Source organism: Panthera tigris, chromosome B2 (genome assembly GCF_018350195.1).
Source record: "Panthera tigris isolate Pti1 chromosome B2, P.tigris_Pti1_mat1.1, whole genome shotgun sequence".
Lineage (NCBI taxonomy): Eukaryota > Metazoa > Chordata > Mammalia > Carnivora > Felidae > Panthera > Panthera tigris.
In genome coordinates, this window is record NC_056664.1 from 57,271,859 (window position 1) to 57,293,447 (window position 21,589).

Consider the following 21,589-nt stretch of genomic DNA (forward strand, 5'->3'; position numbering starts at 1 on the left):
ATTTTAATGCAGTTTTGCTGGTATGTTGTCTTATGAAGAACTGACCAAAAAAGGTGTTTTTCTTTTCCCCCTTTGTGTCCCTGGAAGCTAAGATTGCTCTTGTAATTGTACTAACAGATTTTGTCATGCAAACCTTTTATTTTAGTTGACTAGAATATGGTGCTGTAGTCATGGGTTGTGAGAACAGATTGGCATTAGGATAAGTATATGTTAGAAATTGATCCCTAGTGGACAGTCCTTACAAGAAACTGAACTCATAAATGGACTGAAGATCATAAATGAATTCACTGTTGCTATTGTTCTTTAAAAAAATTGTTTTTAATGTTTTATTTATTTTTGAGAGAGAGCACGAGCCGGGGAGGGGCAGAGAGACAGGGAGTCACAGAATCCAAAGCAGGCTCCAGGCTCTGAGCTGCCAGCACAGAGCCTGACAGGGGGCTCTAACTCACGAACCATGATATCATGACCTGAGTTGAAGTTGGATGCCTAACTGACTGAGCCACCCAGGTATCCCTGTTGTTATTCTTTTTAATGTTTATTTTTGAGAGATTCGAAGCAGGCTCCACACTGAGAGCGGAGAGCCCCATGTGGGGCTTGAATTCACCAACCTCAAGATCATGACCTGAGCTGAAGTCGGACACTAAAGGGACTTGAGCCACCCAGGCGCTCGGGATGACCAGGCTTTTTAAAAACATATTTGTGAGGCTTATAGCTATAGCAAGATGAATTCAGGCTATCCATGATCAATTTGTGCTTAACATAATATTGATAATTTTTATGTATCAAAACACTTTTTCCTAAAGATCGCAAAGGGTGATCTCTTTTTTTTTTTTTAGAAAGGGTGCAAGTGAGCAAGGGGCAGAGAGCGAGAATCCCATGAGGTGCAGAGAGGGAGAGAGAGAATTGGGACTCACCCTTGGGGCTCGAGCTCACCTGATATGGGGCTTGAACTCATGAACCGTGAGATCGTGACCTGAGCCAAAGTCTAATGCTTAACCGACTAAGCTACCCAGGTGCCCCACATTCACTTTAAGATATTAAATTCTTACCAGCAATGGATAAACAGGTGCCAAGGATTTATTTCTTTAAAATTTATTTCCAAAATGAAAGATCTAAAATCAACTAGCATAATTTTGAAATTATCATTTTGTTTCAAATTTTATGTTAGATTATTAAAATTATTAACCTCAAAATAGACACAGATACTTTATTAATTGAGAATTTGGTCTTCTACATATGAAAACCTAATTGGTTCTTGACGTCTAAATTTGTCTTTTTTTACATTGTGTACTAAGTGGGCACTTTTTACTGAAAGTTCCTCTTAGCAGAGAATCAGCTAGAAGACTTAGTTAAGGTTACATTAAGCATAACTCATAAAGAAGGTAAAAAGTATGAGAACATCACTTGTATTTTATGCAACCTTAAATAAATGAAACATATGTTACCACTTCATTACACCAATTGAACACTAATAAATAAGTTTATGCTTTTCATCTGATAAGTACCTTTTGGCTAATCTGAAAATGTAAAGCTTAGATTTTTAATATTTTACAGTTTTCGTGATTTTCCTACATAAGTGTCAAATGCAGCACCAACCATGACATGAAAGTAATAATCTATTTTTATCTCTTTTTGTAAACAGTGTCTAAAGCAGAGAAAAGGAAAATCTTGACTGACATGAATTGAAATACAATGCCACTTAATAACAGATGAAAGAAAATGTGCTCTTGTCTTCCTACATATGTTAATATGTACGAGCTTTTTATTTTACATACATAAACACAAATGTGTATCTAGTGTACTAATTATAAGACTATAGTACAACATTCTTGGCCAGTACTGTTCCAAATATATCTTGATTTTATGCCCTTATCATACAAAGGTTAATCCTGAGGTTTTTTTATGAGCAACATAACTAAAACTGATTGTTTTTTTATAAAGTTTATTTATTTTGAGAGAGAGACAGAGAGAGCACGAGTAGGGGAGGGGCAGAGAGAGAGAGGGAGAGAGATAATCCCACACAAGCAGGCTCGACCTGTCAGCACAGAGCCCTACGTGGGGTGGGGTTTGATCCCACAAACCATGAGATCATGACCTGAGATGAAATCAAAAGACGGATGCTTAACCAAGGTAAGCCATGCAGGCTTAAAAGACATTGTCTTTTAATGTCTCTTGATTTATAAGTATAAATTTTCTGTTTATGTACAATTCTTCCTTTTAGCATTTTCACAGGGAGATTTAATCATGAATTTAAAATAAAATATCAACTCTCAGGAAAACAGATCTAATGTATATTTTGTAGCTCAATCATGTTATCTTTTTTTTTTCTTTGAAATTATCTTTTCTCCTTGAAATTATTTTGAAGGTATTTTACCAGTGCATTGAGATGGAAACACTTTAGTCTAATTCCCTGAATTCTAATCACTTAGCAACATATTAAGACACCTTTAAAAGAATACTTAGATTACATTGTGAAAATCAGGAAACCATTTTTGTTGACTATGAGAAACTAAGTAAGCTTATTTAATTATTTCCCAATACCAAAATTTCATTTTCTGAGAAACAAGATGAAAGAACAGCCAAATATAAAATTTATATATTTTGCAACAGAATTATAACTATAAAACCAAATGTCTTTGTCAAAATTCGGGAGAAAAACCCATGAAAATGGAAACCAACAGTAAAGTAATAAAAACTCAAAAACAATTTTTCAAACTGGAGCATACTACGTGGATATTTTTATTCCATATTGCTTTGCAATGATTGTGCTACTTTTAATAGTTAAAAATATTTTGGGGCGCCTGGGTGGCTCAGTTGGTTAAGCGGCCGACTTCGGCTCAGGTCGTGATCTTATGGTCCGTGAGTTCGAGCCCCGCGCTGGGCTCTGTGCTGACAGCTCAGAGCCTGGAGCCTGTTTCAGATTCTGTGTCTCCCTCTCTCTGACCCTCCCCCATTCACGCTCTGTCTTTCTCTGTCTCAAAAATAAATAAACGTTAAAAAAATTTTTAATAAAAATATTTTTACCAACTTATTTTGGAATGTGAATCCTAGGTTTACTATTTAGATAACAGAATAACTTAAAGAAAATTTTTGGAATTCTAAATGTGGGTGGATTTACTGCAAACACATCATTCATGCCTTCCTTTCCTTTATTTTTTATATACATATTTTGTTCCTTTTGACATAGGGCTATTGTGCTTGGCTTCAACCTCTTTTTTTTTTTAATTTTTTTTTAACGTTTTATTTATTTTTGAGACAGAGAGAGACAGAGCATGAACGGGGGAGGGGCAGAGAGAGGGAGACACAGAATCTGAAACAGGCTCCAGGCTCTGAGCTGTCAGCACAGAGCCCGACGTGGGGCTCGAACTCACGGACCGCGAGATCATGACCTGAACAGAAGTCGGCCACTTAACCGACTGAGCCACCCAGGTGCCCCTCAACCTCTTTTTTGATGGGACGGTTATACAGTTGAGAATATACTGTATGTGAATTTTGCTAACTTCAATTCTAACATAACTCTTGCTATTTTATTTTTTTTAATTTATTTATTTTTTTAATGTTTATTTATTTTTGAGAGAGAGACAAAGCACGGACAGGGGAGGAGCAGAGAGAGAGGGAGACACAGAATCTGAAGCAGGCTCCAGGCTCTGAGCTGTCCGCACAGAGTCCAATGCGGGGCTCAAATCCAGGAACCATGAGATCGTGACCTGAGCCGAAGTCAGATGCTCAACCAACTGAGCCACCCAGGTGCCCCACCTCTTGCTATTTTACTAAAATTTATATTTAGGGAGTCAATTCGTAAACATTCACTTGCAGCGATAACAGAACATTAGAAGTATCAAATGTTTACATATTTTATAGGCTAGGTGACTTAAAGAAATAAAAATACTCTATTATATATTTCTTAATTAGGAATTCATTACGATTTTTCCCCCTGCAAATACCCCACCAACTTTACCTGATTGTGCTTTTAAGTGCTGTGCAACATAAAATAAGATGCCATCTGCAGAAAGAGGCTGAAACTGCAACTGAATATGTGTCTTTTTCTGAATACGGAAGGAAGCAAAAGACATCCAGGATAATTCATGGCTTCTGAAAGATGGATCACTTATAGATAAAGCTAACAAAACAAAAACATGAATTAAAAAAAATTAGTATTGCTCATATATACAGTATATTTAATTTTATCATTTAAGAACTTAAGTTATCTTCCAAGAGTTGCTCCTTGCTAAATAAACTGAACCATGGTAAACTTGTTCTAATCCCACTAAATGTGGGCTAATTGTAATGGGGCCAATTACTGAAAAGCCTTCTATTCTGGTAACTCTGCTCCTTTTGGCTGGTACTGTGTGGCATAGATCCTCTGCTCTAGATCGATTATATTATAGAGAGGCATCAGATGCATAGATTATGAGAATGTTTTATTCTTATCTCACAAAATTGAGATTCTTGGGAATGTCTTACATTAAAAATGCTTCCAAACAGATGATTCCAATTGTGCAAGATAGAAGATACCACTGTATGAATTATTCTTTAGTTTTTTATTTCTGATTAAAATGTAGAATGTAATCAAGTCAAGGTATGTTTAAAGTGACTATGTAAATGGAAATAAGTATCAGTTTACTTGAGAATAATTTAGATCTTATCTCTTCAGAAAGTACTAACCTTTGGGTTTTCCTTTATGGTAAGTCTAAGTAAATTCATTTCAGTATAAATTGAAGTAGAATCATTATATAGATTTATAATGTCTCATATATTACTTGTTGCTTCTGTGTGTTTATGAAAGGAAGAAGGAAAGTTCTGAACATTTGGCAGTATTTGTCTCTCTGGAATCTATAGATTCTTTGTACCTCATTTTATAATGTGACAGTGCTTCTTAGCTGGTTCACCATATATCATTGACCTAGTTATTTTGCCTATTCCCCCTTTGGACCAGGCCTGTATTGTTGTCCTTCGGTTGACAGGTAACTGGTAGGTGTTTATTCAAGAGGTGTTGGCATTTGCTGATTTTTAAGCAATACACCATTCATTTTGACTTATTGCAGTTCAAAATGGTAGAGGTTAGAATCTCCCAGTATGACTCGTAAGAGTGTAAAGTCCTATTCCTCACTCCTAGACCAGACCCTTAATAGAGCTGAGATGGGGTCTAGGAAGTATATTTTAAAAAAACACCAAGGTGTTTCTGGCATAGGTGTTACTTGGACCATATTTTCAAAAACACTGAATTAAGGTTTAAGAATACAGGGGTAGTTTAAAAAGTGAAAGTCCTTTTGAAGTCATTTTTGTAAGTATTACTAAGGTAAACATAATCATTATAAGACATTTAAACACTATGGCAGAGGGGCGCCTGGGTGGCTTGGTCGGTTAAGCGTCCGACTTTGGCTCAGGTCATGATCTCACGGTCAGTGGGTTCGAGCCCCGCGTCGGGCTCTCTGTGGACAGCTCAGAGCCTGGAGCCTGTTTCAGATTCTGTGTCTCCCTCTCTCTCTGCTCCTCCCCTGTTCATGCTCTGTCTCTCTCTGTCTCAAAAATAAATAAACGTTAAAAATAAAATTAAAAAAAAAACACTATGGAAGAACATAAAGTAAAAAGATGAAATTCCATTGTTCTTTCTCCTCTCTTAATTCCCATAAGCCACTGTTAACAGTTTATTGAATATGTAGCCAGTTTATTTTCTGATGCACATATAATTAATGTGTGTGTATATCTAACATCTGATTTATTTCACATAAAAGAAACCATATTATATACAAACTATGCATAATGTATTTACTTTTTCCACTCAACAATCTATCTTCATGAGACTCTGATATTAGCATATTTCACCTATTGCTTCTTATGCTATTATACTAAATGTTATTGCACAGTATTTTTAAAAATAAACTGTATCTTTAGGGAAATTTTAGGTTCATAGCAAAACTGAGCAGAAAGTACAGTTTCCATATACTAACCTGCTCTGCATATATAATCCCACATATATAACCTCTTCATTATCAACATCCTGCTATGGAGTCATACAGTTGTTACAACTGATGAACCTACACTGACATATAATTCTCATCCAAAGTCCATGGCTTACATTAGGGATCATTTTTGGTGTACATTCTGTGGATTTTGACAAATGTATAATGACATGTATCTACCATTATAGTATCATACAGAGTAGTTTTACTGTTCTAAAAGTCCTTTGGGAGCACCTGCGTGTCTCAGTTGGTTAAGAGTCTGACTCTTGATATAGGCTCAGGTCATGATCTCACGGTTCATAAGATCAGGCTTCACTGTCAGTGCAGAGACTGCTTGGAATTCTCTCTCTACCTCTCTCTCTCTCTCTCTCCCTCTCCCTCTGCCCCTCCCTTGCTCTCTCTTGTGCACCCTCTCTCAAATTAACTTTAAAAAAAATCCTCTGCTTCACCCATTTATCCCTCCTTAACAACTGGTAATCACCAATATTTTTATGGTCTCCATAGTTTTGCTTTTTCCAGCATGTCATATAGTTGGAATCACATGGTATGAAACCCTTTCAGCTTGGCTTTTCTTCAGTTAGTAATATGCATTTTAAGTTTCCTCCATGTCTTCATGTCTCATTTCTTCATAGTTCATTTCTTTTAATGCTGAATGGTATTACATTGTATGGATGTACCACAGCTTATTTATTCATTTATCTACAGAAGCACATCCTGGTTGCTTCCTAGTTTTTGCAATTATGAAGAAAGGTGCTATGAATATCTGCATGCAGGCTTTTTGTGTGGACATAAATTTTCAGCTCATTTGGTTTAATATCAAGGAGTGTAATTTCTAGATCATTGGTAAGAATATGTTTACTGTTGTGAAACACTGTCCAACTGTCTTCCAAAGTGGCTGTACCATTTTGCATTTCCATCAGCAATGAATAAGAGTTCCTGCTGCTGCTATACCCTTGTCAGCATTTCGTGTTGTCAGTGTTTTGGATTTTAGCCTAAAATGGTGTGTAGTGGAATGATATATGTTGATATGTCCTAGAGAGAAAAATTAGGGTGTATGCACGTGGAATTAAGGGAGGTGATATTTGAATAAAGAACTCATGAAGGTGAATAAATGACCTCTGTGGATCCTTGGGGAGACAGAAAATAATGAGTTCAAGGCCCATGAAGTGGAAACTTTCGTGCCATGATCAAGTGTGACTAGAGAGGCAATAAAGAAGGGGAGAGTTTTAAGAGAGAAGGTCAGACAGGTTATTGGACCAGATCACATTGTCAAAAAGTGATGTGTTTGAGAGTTTTCCTACTGGCAAGCTAATAAGTTAGTTTGCCACATTTCATAGATAATTGCAGAAAACATGAAACACCTGGTTCAGAGAGAAAGGACAGTTTATGACTCATAGCATAGCAGTACAAGAGTATCATAAATTTTGTGTCAGTTTCAGGAACCCCTATTCTCTTAGAAAAATGTGAAGAGGACCAAGTAACACCTACACACACATAAGTGTGTGCTTAGGAAATCTGAGCTTAGAGGTCCAAGTCTTTTATAATGGGCAGTGAGCATGCCTGCTCTTTGCTCTGAAGGAAGACACCGTCTCTGTCTTCCAAAGCAGGAAACAAACTGGCTCTTTTCTTCAAAGTTAATATTATCAGTAGTGAGATGGATGTACATTGTGTACTCTTCAAGTGCACAGAATCATTTTCTCAAAGATTTGTAGTATTTCCGCATTTCTGCAAAGATTAAATGATTTGAATCTGGTAATACAGAAACATCAGATGGATCTAAGTGGAAGGTCACTCTACAGAATACTCTCAAGGAGATGGAAAACAGATAAGATAGAGAAACTGTTCCAGATTGAAGGAATCTGAAGAGACATGAACACCAAATGGAACATACATTCCTAGAGGGCATCCTGGATCACAATGAATAAACATATTGTTGGGGCGGTTGATGACATTTGAATTGGGTCTGTGAGTTGGAAGGTAGTTTGTACTAAGGTTAACTTCCTGATCTGGAGGTTTGTATGCTGGTTATATAAAATAATATCCTTTTGTTTGGGGGAAATAACCACAGGGATGTTAGAAGTGATGGGGCATCATATCCTTAGATTGCCCTTGAAAGGTTCAGAAAAATACTAATAATGACAAATGGTGTGTGGGCATGTGTGTGTGTGTGACACACAGAGAGAAGAAAATGAAATATAAAGGATATAATTGGAGAATATGGATGAGGGAGATATGGGAATTCTTTTTATTACGGCAATTTTTCGGTAAGTTTAGAAGTATTCCAAAGTAAATTATTAAAAATTATTTTCTTTGTTGTTTTCATTATACACCTCTTTAAAAAAAAATAATTTATTTATTTTGAGAGAGAAACACACAGAGAGAGAGGAGGGGAAGAAAGAGAGGGAGAGAGAGAACCACAAGTAGGCCCCTGCTCTGTCAGTGCAGAGCCCAATATGGGGCTCGATTTCACGAACAATGAGATCATGACCTGAGCCAAGATCAAGAGTCAGATGCTTAACCAACTGAGCCACCCAGGTGCCCCATACACCTCTTTTTATAAGCACTTTCAACCCTTAAAGTACCTTTGTGTTAATTGGACAAAATGACTTTTTAAACACCTCAAAACTAAGCTCAGATACAGCAAATAAGGTATGGACTAAAAAACCAAAACAAAACAAAAGCCTCAAAGATGAAGATTAAACTGATCAACATTAAACTGACCAGCATATGATCTAGTCCTACCTGTTACTGATGGGAAGGCAGGATTACCTTGTTTTTCCTCTGAATTATAGCTTTGTACAAATCTGTAAATGTTTATATAATATCATTCATTCCCTTAGCATTTACTGTGGTTGTCTTATGGCCCAGTTAATATTTGTAAATGTTTCATAGGTCTTTGACAAGTATGTGTATTGGGAAATGCTGTATTCTTTATGCTCATTATGTCAAATGAATTGATTGTTGTCTAAATCTTCTATATTTCTCAGTGATTTCTGTCACTTGACCTATTATTGAATTCCAAATCATATATCAGCCTACTCAACTACCCCCATGAAAGTTTAAAAGTCATCTCAACTGTGTCCAAACTGAGCTCTTCATTTCTCCAAAAATATATGCTCCTTCCATAGTCTTCTTCATTTTAGTTAATGGCAACATCATCCTTCCAGTATCTCAGGATAAAAACTTTGCAGTTATCTTTGACTCTTGTCTTGCTTCCTTTCACATGTGATCTTTCAGCAAATTGGGTATGTTGCATTTGGTTGTCATGTCTCTTCAGATTCCTTCAGTCTGGAACAGTTTCCCTATCTTATCTGTTTTCCATCTCCTTGACAGTATTCTGTAGAGTGACCTTCCACTTAGATCCTTCTGATGTTTCTGTATTACCAGATTCAAATCATTTAATCTTTGCAGAAATACAGAAATACCACAAATCTTTGCAGAAAATTATTCTGTGCACGTGAAGAGGTACACAATGTACATCCATCTCACTACTGATAGTACTAGCTTTGATTACTCCTATTTGTGTTTGATAGGTTTCTTAAAAAAATTTTTTTTAATGTCTACTTTTGAGAGAGACAGAGTGTGAGTGGGGCAGGGACAGAGAAAGAGGGAGACATGGAATCCGAAGCAGGCTCCAGGCTCTGAGCTGTCAGCACAGAGCCTGACACGGGGCTCGAACCTGCCAACTGTGAGATCATGACCTGTGCCAAAGTCGGATGCTCAACCGACTGAGCCACCCAGGTGCCCCATGTGTTTGATAGGTTTCTTTACTTTAAAGTCACTCAGAGATGGTCTGGTGCCAAACCAGATAAAAACACTTAGACATGGTAACAGAGTAAACTGGAACAGCAGTACAGATCTCTTGAGGACCATACACTACATGGCAGTCAACTAATGGATTATGTCCTATTAATACAGATTTTGGGATGTCACTGTCACAACACTGAATAATAACAAAAACATATTTTCAATACAGAAATCTCAACAGCTTTGCTTGCAGCCATTTATTTCCAGGTACTGTTAGATTTGTAATATGATCAGAACAGCTGACGATGTCTCTGGCTTTTGACTCTGAAGCTGCAATTACTCAATGTTACCCTTACTGCACCCTTATTTTTCAAATAGGAAACAAATCTTTCCACACAACCTCCTGCTGTCTCTTACTGAATGTATGGTAAGCTACAACATCAGAGAAGGTGCTTCCTTTCTGGTAAGTATGAACGTATGTCAGCATGGGCAGGGGTAAGGAACTCAGACTCTGATGTGCTGTGTTACGGTAGGTCAGAGAGGCAGGGAAGCATGATTTAGTGTTGGGTGGCTGGGAGGTAAGGGGGGAGACAGATTTACGAGAAGTGGTAATAATTAACAAACTACAAATTACAAAGCCCTATGTAATCTTACCTAATCCTAAAAACGCTGAGATAAAATCTATCATTGCCTCTATTTTATAAATGAGGAGGAAATGGAGGATCAGACATGTTAAGCAACTTGTCCTGCATCACTTTCAGTAGCTGGCATAGAAGGAGTAGGTTCCCAAAGAACAGAAACACAGACAGTGCAAAACAAATGACATAAGGTAAGAACATGCTAAGAGCTATAGGAATCTTCATGAAAGACGGGGCACTTGAGCTGTGGCTTGATAAAAGACAGAATTTGGGAAAAGTCCAGGTTCTCCAGCAACACATACAAAGTTGTTCTGACAGTGAGTCATCTTTAGGAGACTTTAATAATCAATATAGGTTAATTAAGAAGAAAACACCAACACCCCTCTTCTTGGATAAATGATCTAGTGGTTCTGGCCAACAGCCTGAGGGATGGTCAGTATGAGGGGCAGTTACAGAGGGGACAGTTTTTTGAGAGGAATAATAGCTCATAACTCAAGTGATTTTCAGATTACACAAGCTTCACTCATGGCCATCACTTTTATGACCTCGTTTATTATAACTAGGATTCCCTGAGAAATTACTAATATCTGTATTTACCACTGTTTAACAATTGTGGCATTGACTGGCACCAGGCTGGTTTAAAAAAAAAAAAAGTAGAATGGGCTGACTAGTGAAGTAAAAACAACTTGGATTGCAATGATGCACAATCTAATTTAGAGAATCCATAGATTTCTAAAACAAGCAACATTTTCGTTTTATCAGAAACTGCCAAACTATTTTCTAGAGTGGGTGGAGATACAAGTTAATATGCTCACCGGCATGTGTGAGAGATCGAATTTCTCTACATTCTCACCAGCATTTGGTATTGTCAATATTTTTAAATTTTAGTTTTTTCAGTAGGTGTATAGTGATATCTCATTGTCCATAAACTATTTTTAGACTTGTGGGTATATATGACACATTTTGTTCTCAGCTTTGAGAACACAGCAGAAACAGACAACCAGAAGAGTCAAAAGTAATCTCATTGCACAGTGATTCCGATAACCTCTGACTTAATATCTTGCCAATAAACACATTCATGCCCCGGATTCTCTGTGAATAATCCTAAGGAATTTTAGAATATTTTCTCTCAGAGGAAGAAAAGAATGTACAAAATTAAACCAATATTAAGGGGCCCCTGGATGGCTCAGTCGGTTAAGCATCTGACTTCAGCTCAGGTCATGATCTTGCGGTTTGTGAGTTTGAGCCCCGTGTCAGGCTCTGTGCTAACAGCTCAGAACCTGGATGAAAACTGCTTTGGATTTTGTGTCTCCTCCTCTCTCTGCCCCTCCCATGCTCATGCTCTATCTCTGTCTCTCAATAATAAATACACGTTAAAAAAAATTAAAAACAACAATAAAAGAAACAATATTAAACCAATCTAGGAGAACAGAATTACCAATTTAATCAAATTACTGCATACTTTCTTTTTAAAATTATTTTATTTTTAACCCTCTTGTTATTTTAACCCTCTTGTTTGGAAGTATTTTTTAACTTATAGAAAATTGAAAAAATAAAACAAAGAATATTGTACCCATACTTATCTTTTGTTAATTTTCAAGCCCCTTTATCTAGCTCTGTCTAGCTATCGCTGTATTTTTTTCTGAATAATTTGATAGTTTGTTCCATACATCATGGCTCTTCTCTCCTAACAACTTATAGATATTCTCTTTATATACAGTCACGGTATAGTTATTGCCTTTAATAAATGTAATGTTAATGCTATACTTTTATCTAATATTCATATTTAGGTTTTCTCAGTTGATAAAATATCCTTCATGGTATTTTTCCCTAAAGTATAAAACTGCATCTAAACTGAGATGTTGCATTGAGTTGTCATGTCTCTTTAAATGTCTTTTAACCTAGAATATTTCCACAGCCTTTCATTGTTTTTATGACTTTGACATTTTTGAAGAATATTTTCTTCTTCTGTTTGAAAAGAACGTTCATCATTTTGGATTTGACTGATATTTCTTCATAATTAGATTCAGGTTATGCATTCTTTGCTGAAATACTTCACAGATGATGATGGATTCTTCTCAGGGTATCACATATGGTGGCACATGATATCTATCTGTCCCTCATTGATGAAGTTAATTTTGCTCACCTTGGTCAAGGTGTTGACTGATTTTTTTCCATTGTATAATATTCCATTGTATAATTGTGGCTTTATTTTTTCTTCCTTGCAACCCATATGCAGTCTGTAGAGAATACTGTAAGACCATGCATATCTACTACTCATTTAAAAATTTATTTTTAACATTTTTATTTTTGAGAGACAGAGCACGAGCAGGGAGGGACAGAGAAAGAGGGAGTCACAGAATTGGAAGCAGGCTCCAAGCTATCAACACAGAGCCCAACGCGGGGCTCGAACTCACGAACTGTGAGATCATGACCTGAGCCGAAGTTGGCACTTAACTGACTAAGCCACCCAGGGGCCCCATCATATCTACTATTCATTAAAACTACCCCCTAGATTCAACATCCACTGGTGATTCTAGCCTGAGTAAGTCTTTACTTGGAAGCAAAATGATAATTTTTCGGATCTATCAGTCTTTCCACAGTTATGGCCTGGGTATTGTAGCTTCTCAGATGATCTCTGGAATTCTCACAGAGGTATGATGGTCCATTTGTTGTTGTTAACTTAGTGTCTGTGTGAGAATGAGAGCTTATGGCTTCCTAGTCTATCATCTTGTTGACCTACATCTCTGCTTTTAATGCATACATTTCTCTTAAAAAGCTCTGCAAGATTCCCATCATGCATTAAAAATTTTACCACCTCCCCACCTTGAATGTGACAACTCTTTTGTTTCTTTAAATGCACTTATAGTCACTTTAAATTGAACATGTCCCATTGAAGGTTGTTTTACTACCAAATGTTTCTGTTCTCAGTGGTGGACCTCAAGATTTCTAAAATAGATTACTTAATTCCCAGAACATTATTTGTCTTGATGGACTCAAAGCATAGTCTATTCAATAAATAAATAAATAGCTCTCAGTCTCCATATCTTATAAGCCTAAGAGGTGAAACTAATATTCCTCACTGATGCACATCTGCTTTGTTCTTAGCAAGTTACAGATTTAGGGCTCTCTATTTTATACTTTTAATTTCATTATGTTTAATGGAAAAGATTTTGATTTTAGCCACAGCTCTTCTACTGTACCATAGCTGTGTTCTATTCAGTTAGTAAAGACAAAGAGATAAAAATAATTTAAGACTTTTTATAGTATTTATTAATCTATTATTTGCCTTTAAGGTCTATGGACAAATGCATATGACTTCACTGTAGCTTCTTAATTTGTTAGAATCTAATGTATAGAAGTCACTTTTTTTCCATGCTTAACTATGTGAAGTCTTAAGTACTTACCTCTCCATTTTAACTTAAGCAATTGGACAAATTTTAGAGTAACTAAGTACACACCTTGTTATTGTAGTAAAAATGGAAGCTAAACATCCTTTTTCTCTGCTAGATTATTACTAGAGTCTACTGGGAGTGGTATGAATGAGCAATTGGACCTGTTGGTTAATTGCTAACAGAAGGAATGGTTAAGTATCAGTTATCAAAAAAATAAAATCATCCCTTTAGGCGGACTTTCTTTAGTACCCAGATGGATAATACTGAATAACACTATTTAATTGTTTAAGTCATTTAGTTATCTGGGTGGCTATTTGATTCTAAATGATCTTTGGAGGCCCATCAAGATGGAGTGTTGCTTAAAAATTAAGTATTCAATAAAGTCACAAGATAGTTTTATGATAGTGAGAGACATCTGGTAGTTCCTGCTATCAAAATCTTCTAGGATGAGGTGTTCTACTGCATGATTTTTAGAGAATTTTGGGGTTTGAACAGATGTCAAATTAAACTTTTTAATTTTCATACTAAAACACCAACTTTTATCACTTATAAATCTGAAAAATAAAGCATGTAAATGAAATAAAGCATGTAATAACATGTAATTCAATTAATAACCGGGATACCTAGACTTTTACAGAGATCTTAATTTTTAATTTTTTGCTATGCCTTGACTGTCAAAAAGTTAATTGATACCCAAAAGTAATGGTTTATTTATTTAAAATTTATTTTGGGATAAAGAAAGAAAGAGTCCACACTCACAGGGGAGGGGCAGAGAGGGAGGGAGAGAGAGAATCCCAAGCAGGTTCCACACTGTCAGTGCAGAGCCAGATGCTGGGGCTCAAACTCATGAACGGTAAGATCATGATCTGAGATGAAGTCAAGAGTTGGATGCTTAACCAACCGACCCAGGTTCCCCATAAATTTCCTTTCCAGATAAAGAGGTTTACTCACATTTGTAATTGCATCATTCCATTCTTCCCCATGCTTTACTGCAGTGGTTCTTACTCTTAGGAAAGCTACCTTACTATCCCATGAGTCTATACAGATCTTACCTATTCTTTGATACCTAATTTAATTCCATTGCTTTTTTTTAAAGTTTATTTATTTATTTTTGAGAGAGAGAGAGAGAGAGAGAGAGAACGTGAATGGGGGAGGGGCAGGGGAGGGGGACAGAGGATCCGAAGCGGGCTCTGTGCTGACAGCAGTGAGCCTGATGGGGGGCTTGAACTCAGGAAACATGAGATCATGACCTGAGCAAAGTCAGAGGGTCAACTGACTGAGTCACCCAGATGCCCCTAATTCCATTGGTTTTTAATGACTTTTCAGGTCTCAGTAGCTGGAAATAATGCACATATTGGTTTAAAATATTTTAACTTGGAGAGGAGCCATGATGGCAGAACAGCATGGAAGTTTTTTGTGTGTCTCACGTCCATGAAATACAGCCAGACCAACACTAAACCATCCTACACAACTAGAAAACTGATTGGAGGATTAACACAACAGTCTGCACAGCCTGAACCACAGAATTCAGTAGATACGCAGCGCGGACAAGTGAACTTGGGGAGCAAGAAGCCGCAGGAAAGGAGGTGCTTTTGCTGGCGGAGAGAGGATGGAGATGGCGGGGAAAAGCACCCCTCCCCAAAAGCGGCTGGAGAGAAAGTGGAAAATTGGAAATAGCCGCAAAGACTGAACTAAAAAGGGAGAAAGAAGAAAGGAGAGGGTTTAAATTCCATTAAGACTGTAAACAAGGGGAGAGCAAAGTCTGCAACTCAGCAGCTCCATACCTGGTGGTGCTCTGGTGGGAAGCGCTGGTGGGAAGCGCGAATGCCCAGGAACAGAGTGAGTGGGGTCCGGGAGGTTCTCTGGCCACACAGGGAAAAGCGGTTCCACTGCTGGTAGGGCATTTGGTAGAGACTACTGAAGCCACCTGGTCCCAGCAGACCCCAGAAAACAGCCACATTCACTGGTGCTGGAACAAGGTCGTTAAGGGTGAAGCTTGGTGCCAGATGTGTGTTGTGATCTTCCATAATCCCTGAAAAGCTGCTGCTACACTATCTCGCGAACTTTTTCTGGGGCGGGCTGGCACCTGGCCGCAGTCTCAGGGCACCGGCAGCAGCAGGGTTCAGCAAGTGTTCCTGGGTGCAGCCAGCATTCGGCCATTGCTCGGTGAGACCCTCCCGCAGAGGGGTGGAACGGGTCAAAGCCGCAGTCCTTCGGAAGTAAGGGGCCAGGGAAAACAGCCGCATCTGAGACAAAACTCGGGAGAGAGGTACTGCCTGGGGCCTGGTCACAGACAGTGAAGAAGCAGGAAGTGGACAAAAGCTGAAGACAGAGGACGGGGTGCGCGATTGCTGATCGCAGAGAACAGTTCCCATACTAGAGCCTGGGTAACTGGGTGTCGCCATTCTCACCATTCCCGCGCAAGCGCATACGCACCTATGAGTGCTGCAACAATCCACCCCAGTAGGCCAGCAGCGCCATCTAGTGGAGAACGGAGCCGTTACACTGAGCCCTGCCCAACAGGGCCAACCTCACTCTTCAAGAACACTAGTTTCACCGCCTAGTTTATGGACTATAAAGCGCAACATAGTCTGACTTCTAGGGGAAAATGAAGTAATTTCAGTCCCATTTCAATCTGTTAGCAGGTCCATCTATTTAATTTTCTTTTTTTCTCTTTTACACTATTCTTTTTCTTGAATACAGAAAGAAAAATTCATTCTTATTTTTAATTTTGATTAAAAATATTTTATTTTTCCCTACTATATTCTTTAATTTTGCGTAAATTTTTTCAAATTCTATTTTACTCTTATCATCTAATTTTAGTCTACTTCAGTGTATTCATTTTTTCAAATTCTCAATTTTCTTCCCCCCCTTTTTTTTCTCTAATCTGTCAAACCAGTGTCAACACCCAGACCAAACACACCTAGGATCTAGAATCATTTATTACATTTTTTGTGTGTGTGTTTTTAATTTTTTAATTTTAATACTTTAAAAATTTTAGTATTTTTTTAACTTTAATTTTTCTACCTCATTAATTCCTTTTCTCCCTTATAAATGACAAAATGAAGGAATTCTCCCCAAAAGAAAGAGCATGAAGAAACGACAGCCAGGGATTTAACCAAAACAGATACAACCAAGATGTCTGAACCAGAATTTAGAATCATGATAATATGAATACTAGCTGCAGTCGAAAATAGATTAGAATCCCTTTCTGTAGAGATAAAATAAATAAAAAATAGCCAGAATGAAATTAAAAATGCTATAACTGAGTTGCAATCACGGATGGATGCAGCAGCGGCAAGGATGGATGAGGCAGAACAGAGAATCAGCTATATAGAGGACAAACTTATAGAGAATAATGAAGCAGAAAAAAAGAGGGAGATTAAGGCAACAGACCATGGTTTAAGAATTAGAGAAATCAGTGACTCATTAAAAAGGAACAACATCAGAATCATAGGGGTCCCAGAAGAGGAAGAGAGAGAAATAGGGGTAGAAGGGTTATGTGAGCAAATCATAGCAGAAAACTTTCCTAACCTGGAGAAAGTCACAGACATCAAAATCCAGGAAGCACAGAGGACCCCCATTAGGTTCAACAAAAACTGACCATCAACAAGGCATATCATAGTCAAATTCACAAAATACTCAGGCAAGGAGAGAATCATGAAGGCAGCAAGGGAAAAATAGTCCCTAACCTACAAGGGAAGACAGATCAGGTTTGCAGCAGACCTATCCACAGAAAGTTGGCAGGCCAACTTTCAATTTTTCTGAGTCAGAAAAATATGCAGCCAAGAAATCTTTATCCAGCAAGGCTGTCATTCAAAATAGAAGGAGAGACAAAAAGTTTCCCAAACAAAAATTAAAGGAGTTTGTGACCACTAAACCTGCCCCGCAAGAAATTTTAAGGGGGACTCTCTGAGGGGAGAAAAGATGGAAAAAAATATATACATATATATGTGTACACACACACACACAAATAAATAAATAAATAAATACCAAAAGCAACAAAGATTAGAAAGGACCAGAGAACATCACCAGAAAGCCAAACTCTACAAGTATCACAATGGCAATAAATTCATATCTTTCAGTACTCACTCTAAACATCAATGGACTCAATGCTCCAATGAAAAGACATAGGGTAACAGAATGGATAAGAAAACAAGATCCATCTATAAGCTGTTTACAAGAGACCCACTTTAGACCTAAAGACACCTTCAGACTGAAAATAAGGGGATGGAGAACCATCTATCATACTAATGGTCAACAAAAGAAAGCCGGAGTAGCCATACTTATATCAGACAATCTAGACTTTAAAATAAAGACCGTATGAGACAGGATTCTAGGGAAGATGGTGGTGTAGGAGGACACTGGGCTCACTGCGTACTGCCTATCACTTAGATTCCACCCACACATGCCTAAATAACCCAGAAAACTGCCAGAAGACTAGCAGAACGGAGTCTCCAGAGCCAAGTGCAGATGAGAGGTCCATGGAAGAGGGTAGGAAGGGCAGCGAAGCGGCGCGCGCTACAGGGACTGGCAGGAGGGAGCCGGGGCGGAGGGGTGGCCTGCTGGCCAAGCGGAGTCCCCAAGTCTGGCTTGCAAAAGCGGAGGGGCCAGACGGAGTGTGTTCATACAGTGAACGGGACTTAACATTTGGAAGGTTATAAGATAACAGTTCTGCTCAGAGAGCGGGAAGGCTGGAGGACAAGGGGAGGGAGAGATGCAGAGCCCTGGGACAACAGAGCTCAGTTTGGCGGGGAACAAAGGTGCTCACCAGCGCCATTTCCCTCACCCATCCCCCAGCCAAAATCCCAAAGGGAACCTGTTCCTGCCAGGGAACTTGCTTGCACTGTGCAAACACCCAATGCTGTGCTTCTGCGGAGCAACCCCTCCGGTGGCGGTGGGTCTGACTCCCTCCCGCTGCCACAGGGCCCCTCCTGAAGTGGATCACTGAAGGAGAAGCGGGAGCTAAGCCTGCCCTTCCCACCCCTGTGCACCTTGCCGATCCACCCCAGCTAATATGCCAGATCCCCAGCACCACAAGCCTGGCAGTGTGCAAGTAGCCCAGACGGGCCACCCCACCCCACAGCGAATCCTGCCCCTAGAGGAGTAGAAGAGAAGGTACACACCAGTCTGACTGTGGCCCCAGCGGTGGGCTGGGGGCAGACATCGGGTCTGACTGCGACCCCGCCCACCAACGCAAGTTATTCAAGACAGCACAGGGGAAGTGCCCTGCAGTTTGGAGCCACTGCAGGGACTACCCAAAATGACAAAATGGAAGAATTCTCCTCAAAAGAAACTCCAGGAAGTAGCAACAGCTAACGAATTGATCAAAAACGACTCAAGCGATATAATGGAACAAGAATTTAGAATAATAGTCATAAAATTAACCGCTGGGCTTGAAAACAGTATAGAGGACAGCAGAGAATCTATTGCTACAGAGATCAAGGGACTAAGGAATAGTCAGGAGGAGCTGAAAAGCGCTTTAAACGAAATGCAAAATAAAATGGAAATGACCACGGCTCGGATTGAAGAGGCAGAGGAGAGAATAGGTGAACTAGAAGATAAAATTATGGAAAAAGGGGAAGCTGAGAAAAAGAGAGATAGAAAAATCCAGGAGTATGAGGGGAAAATTAGAGAACTAAGTGATGCACTAAAGAGAAATAATCTACGCATAATTGGTATTCCAGAGGAGGAAGAGAGAGGGAAAGGTGCTGAAGGTGTACTTGAAGAAATAATAGCTGAGAACTTCCCTGATCTGGGGAAGGAAAAAGGTATTGAAATCCAAGAGGCACAGAGAACTCCCTTCAGACGTAACTTGAATCGATCTTCTACACGACATATCATAGTGAAACTGACAAAATACAAGGATAAGGAGAAAATTCTGAAAGTAGCGAGGGATAAACGTGCCCTAACATATAAATGGAGACCTATAAGACCCGTGACTGATCTGTCTTCTGAAACTTGGCAGGCCAGAAAGGAATGGCAGGAGATCTTCAATGTGATGAACAGAAAAAATATGCAGCCGAGAATCCTTTATCCAGCAAGTCTGTCATTTAGAATAGAAGGAGAGATAAAGGTCTTCCCAAACAAACAAAAACTGAAGGAATTTGTCACCACTAAACCAGCTCTACAAGAGATCCCAAGGGGGATCCTATGAGACAAAGTAACAGAGACATCGCTACAAGCATAAAACATACAGACATCACAATGACTCTAAACCCATACCTTTCTATAATAACACTGAATGTAAATGGATTAAATGTGCCAACCAAAAGACATAGGGTATCAGAATGGATAAAAAAACAAGACCCATCTCTTTGCTGTCTACAAGAGACTCATTTTAGACCTGAGGACACCTTCAGATTGAGAGTGAGGGGATGGAGAACTATTTATCATGCTACTGGAAGCCAAAAGAAAGCTGGAGTAGCCATACTTATATCAGACAAACTAGACTTTAAATTAAAGGCTGAAACAAGAGATGAATAAGGGCATTATATAATAATTACAGGGTCTATCCATCAGGAAGAGCTAACAATTATAAATGTCTATGCGCCAAATACGGGAGCCCGCAAATATATAAAACAATTACTCATAAACATAAGCAACTTTATTGATAAGAATGTGGTAATTGCAGGGGACTTTAACACTCCACTTACAGAAATGGATAGATCATCTAGACATACGGTCAATAAAGAAACAAGGGCCCTGAATGATACATTGGATCAGATGGACTTGACAGATATATTTAGAACTATGCATCCCAAAGCAACAGAACATACTTTCTTCTCGAGTGCACATGGAACATTCTCCAAGATAGATCACATACTGGGTCACAAAACAGCCCTTCATAAGTATACAAGAATTGAGATCATACCATGCATACTTTCAGACCACAATGCTATGAAGCTTGAAATCAACCACAGGAAAAAGTCTGGAAAACCTCCAAAAGCATGGAGGTTAAAGAACACCCTACTAACGAATGAGTGGGTCAACCAGGCAATTAGAGAAGAAATTAAAAAAAATATATGGAAACAAATGAAAATGAAAATACAACAATCCAAATGCTTTGGGATGCAGCAAAGGCAGTCCTGAGAGGAAAATACATTGCAATCCAGGCCTATCTCAAGAAACAAGAAAAATCCCAAATACAAAATCTAAAGGAAATAGAAGCAGAGCAGCAAAGACACCCCAAACCCAGCAGAAGAGAAATAATAAAGAACAGAGCAGAAATAAACAATATAGAATCTAAAAAAACTGTAGAGCAGATCAATGAAACCAAGAGTTGGTTTTTTGAAAAAATAAACAAAATTGCTAAACCTCTAGCCAGGCTTCTCAAAAAGAAAAGGGAGATAACCCAAATAGATAATATCATGAATGAAAATGGAATGATTACAACCAATCCCTCAGAAATACAAGCAATTATCAGGGAATACTATGAAAAATTACATGCCAACAAACTGGACAACCTGGAAGAAATGGATAAATTCCTAAACACCCACACACTTCCAAAACTCAAACAGGAGGAAACAGAAAGCTTTGAAAAGACCCATAACCAGCGAAGAAATTGAATCGGTTATCAAAAATCTCCCAACAAATAAGAGTCCAGGACCAGATGGCTTCCCTGGGGAATTCTACCAGACATTTAAAGCAGAGATAATACCTATCCTTCTCAAGCTATTCCAAGAAATAGAAAGGGAATGAAAACTTCCAGACTCATTCTATGAAGCCAGTATTACTTTGATTCCTAAACCAGAGACCCAGTAAAAAAAGAGAACTACAGGCCAATATCCCTGATGAATATGGATGCAAAAATTCTCAATAAGATACTAACAAATCAAATTCAAAA

The 21,589-nt window shown here is 38.4% G+C and overlaps 1 protein-coding gene across 1 annotated transcript in view; it reads right to left on the bottom strand.

The window, feature by feature from the left end:
- EYS (eyes shut homolog) overlaps positions 1-21,589 on the bottom strand; it is a 1,764,056-nt gene that overhangs the window by 3,647 nt on the left and 1,738,820 nt on the right. The window contains 1 exon segment of the mRNA XM_042986616.1: positions 3,959-4,120. Coding sequence (XP_042842550.1) covers positions 3,959-4,120 — 162 coding nt within the window.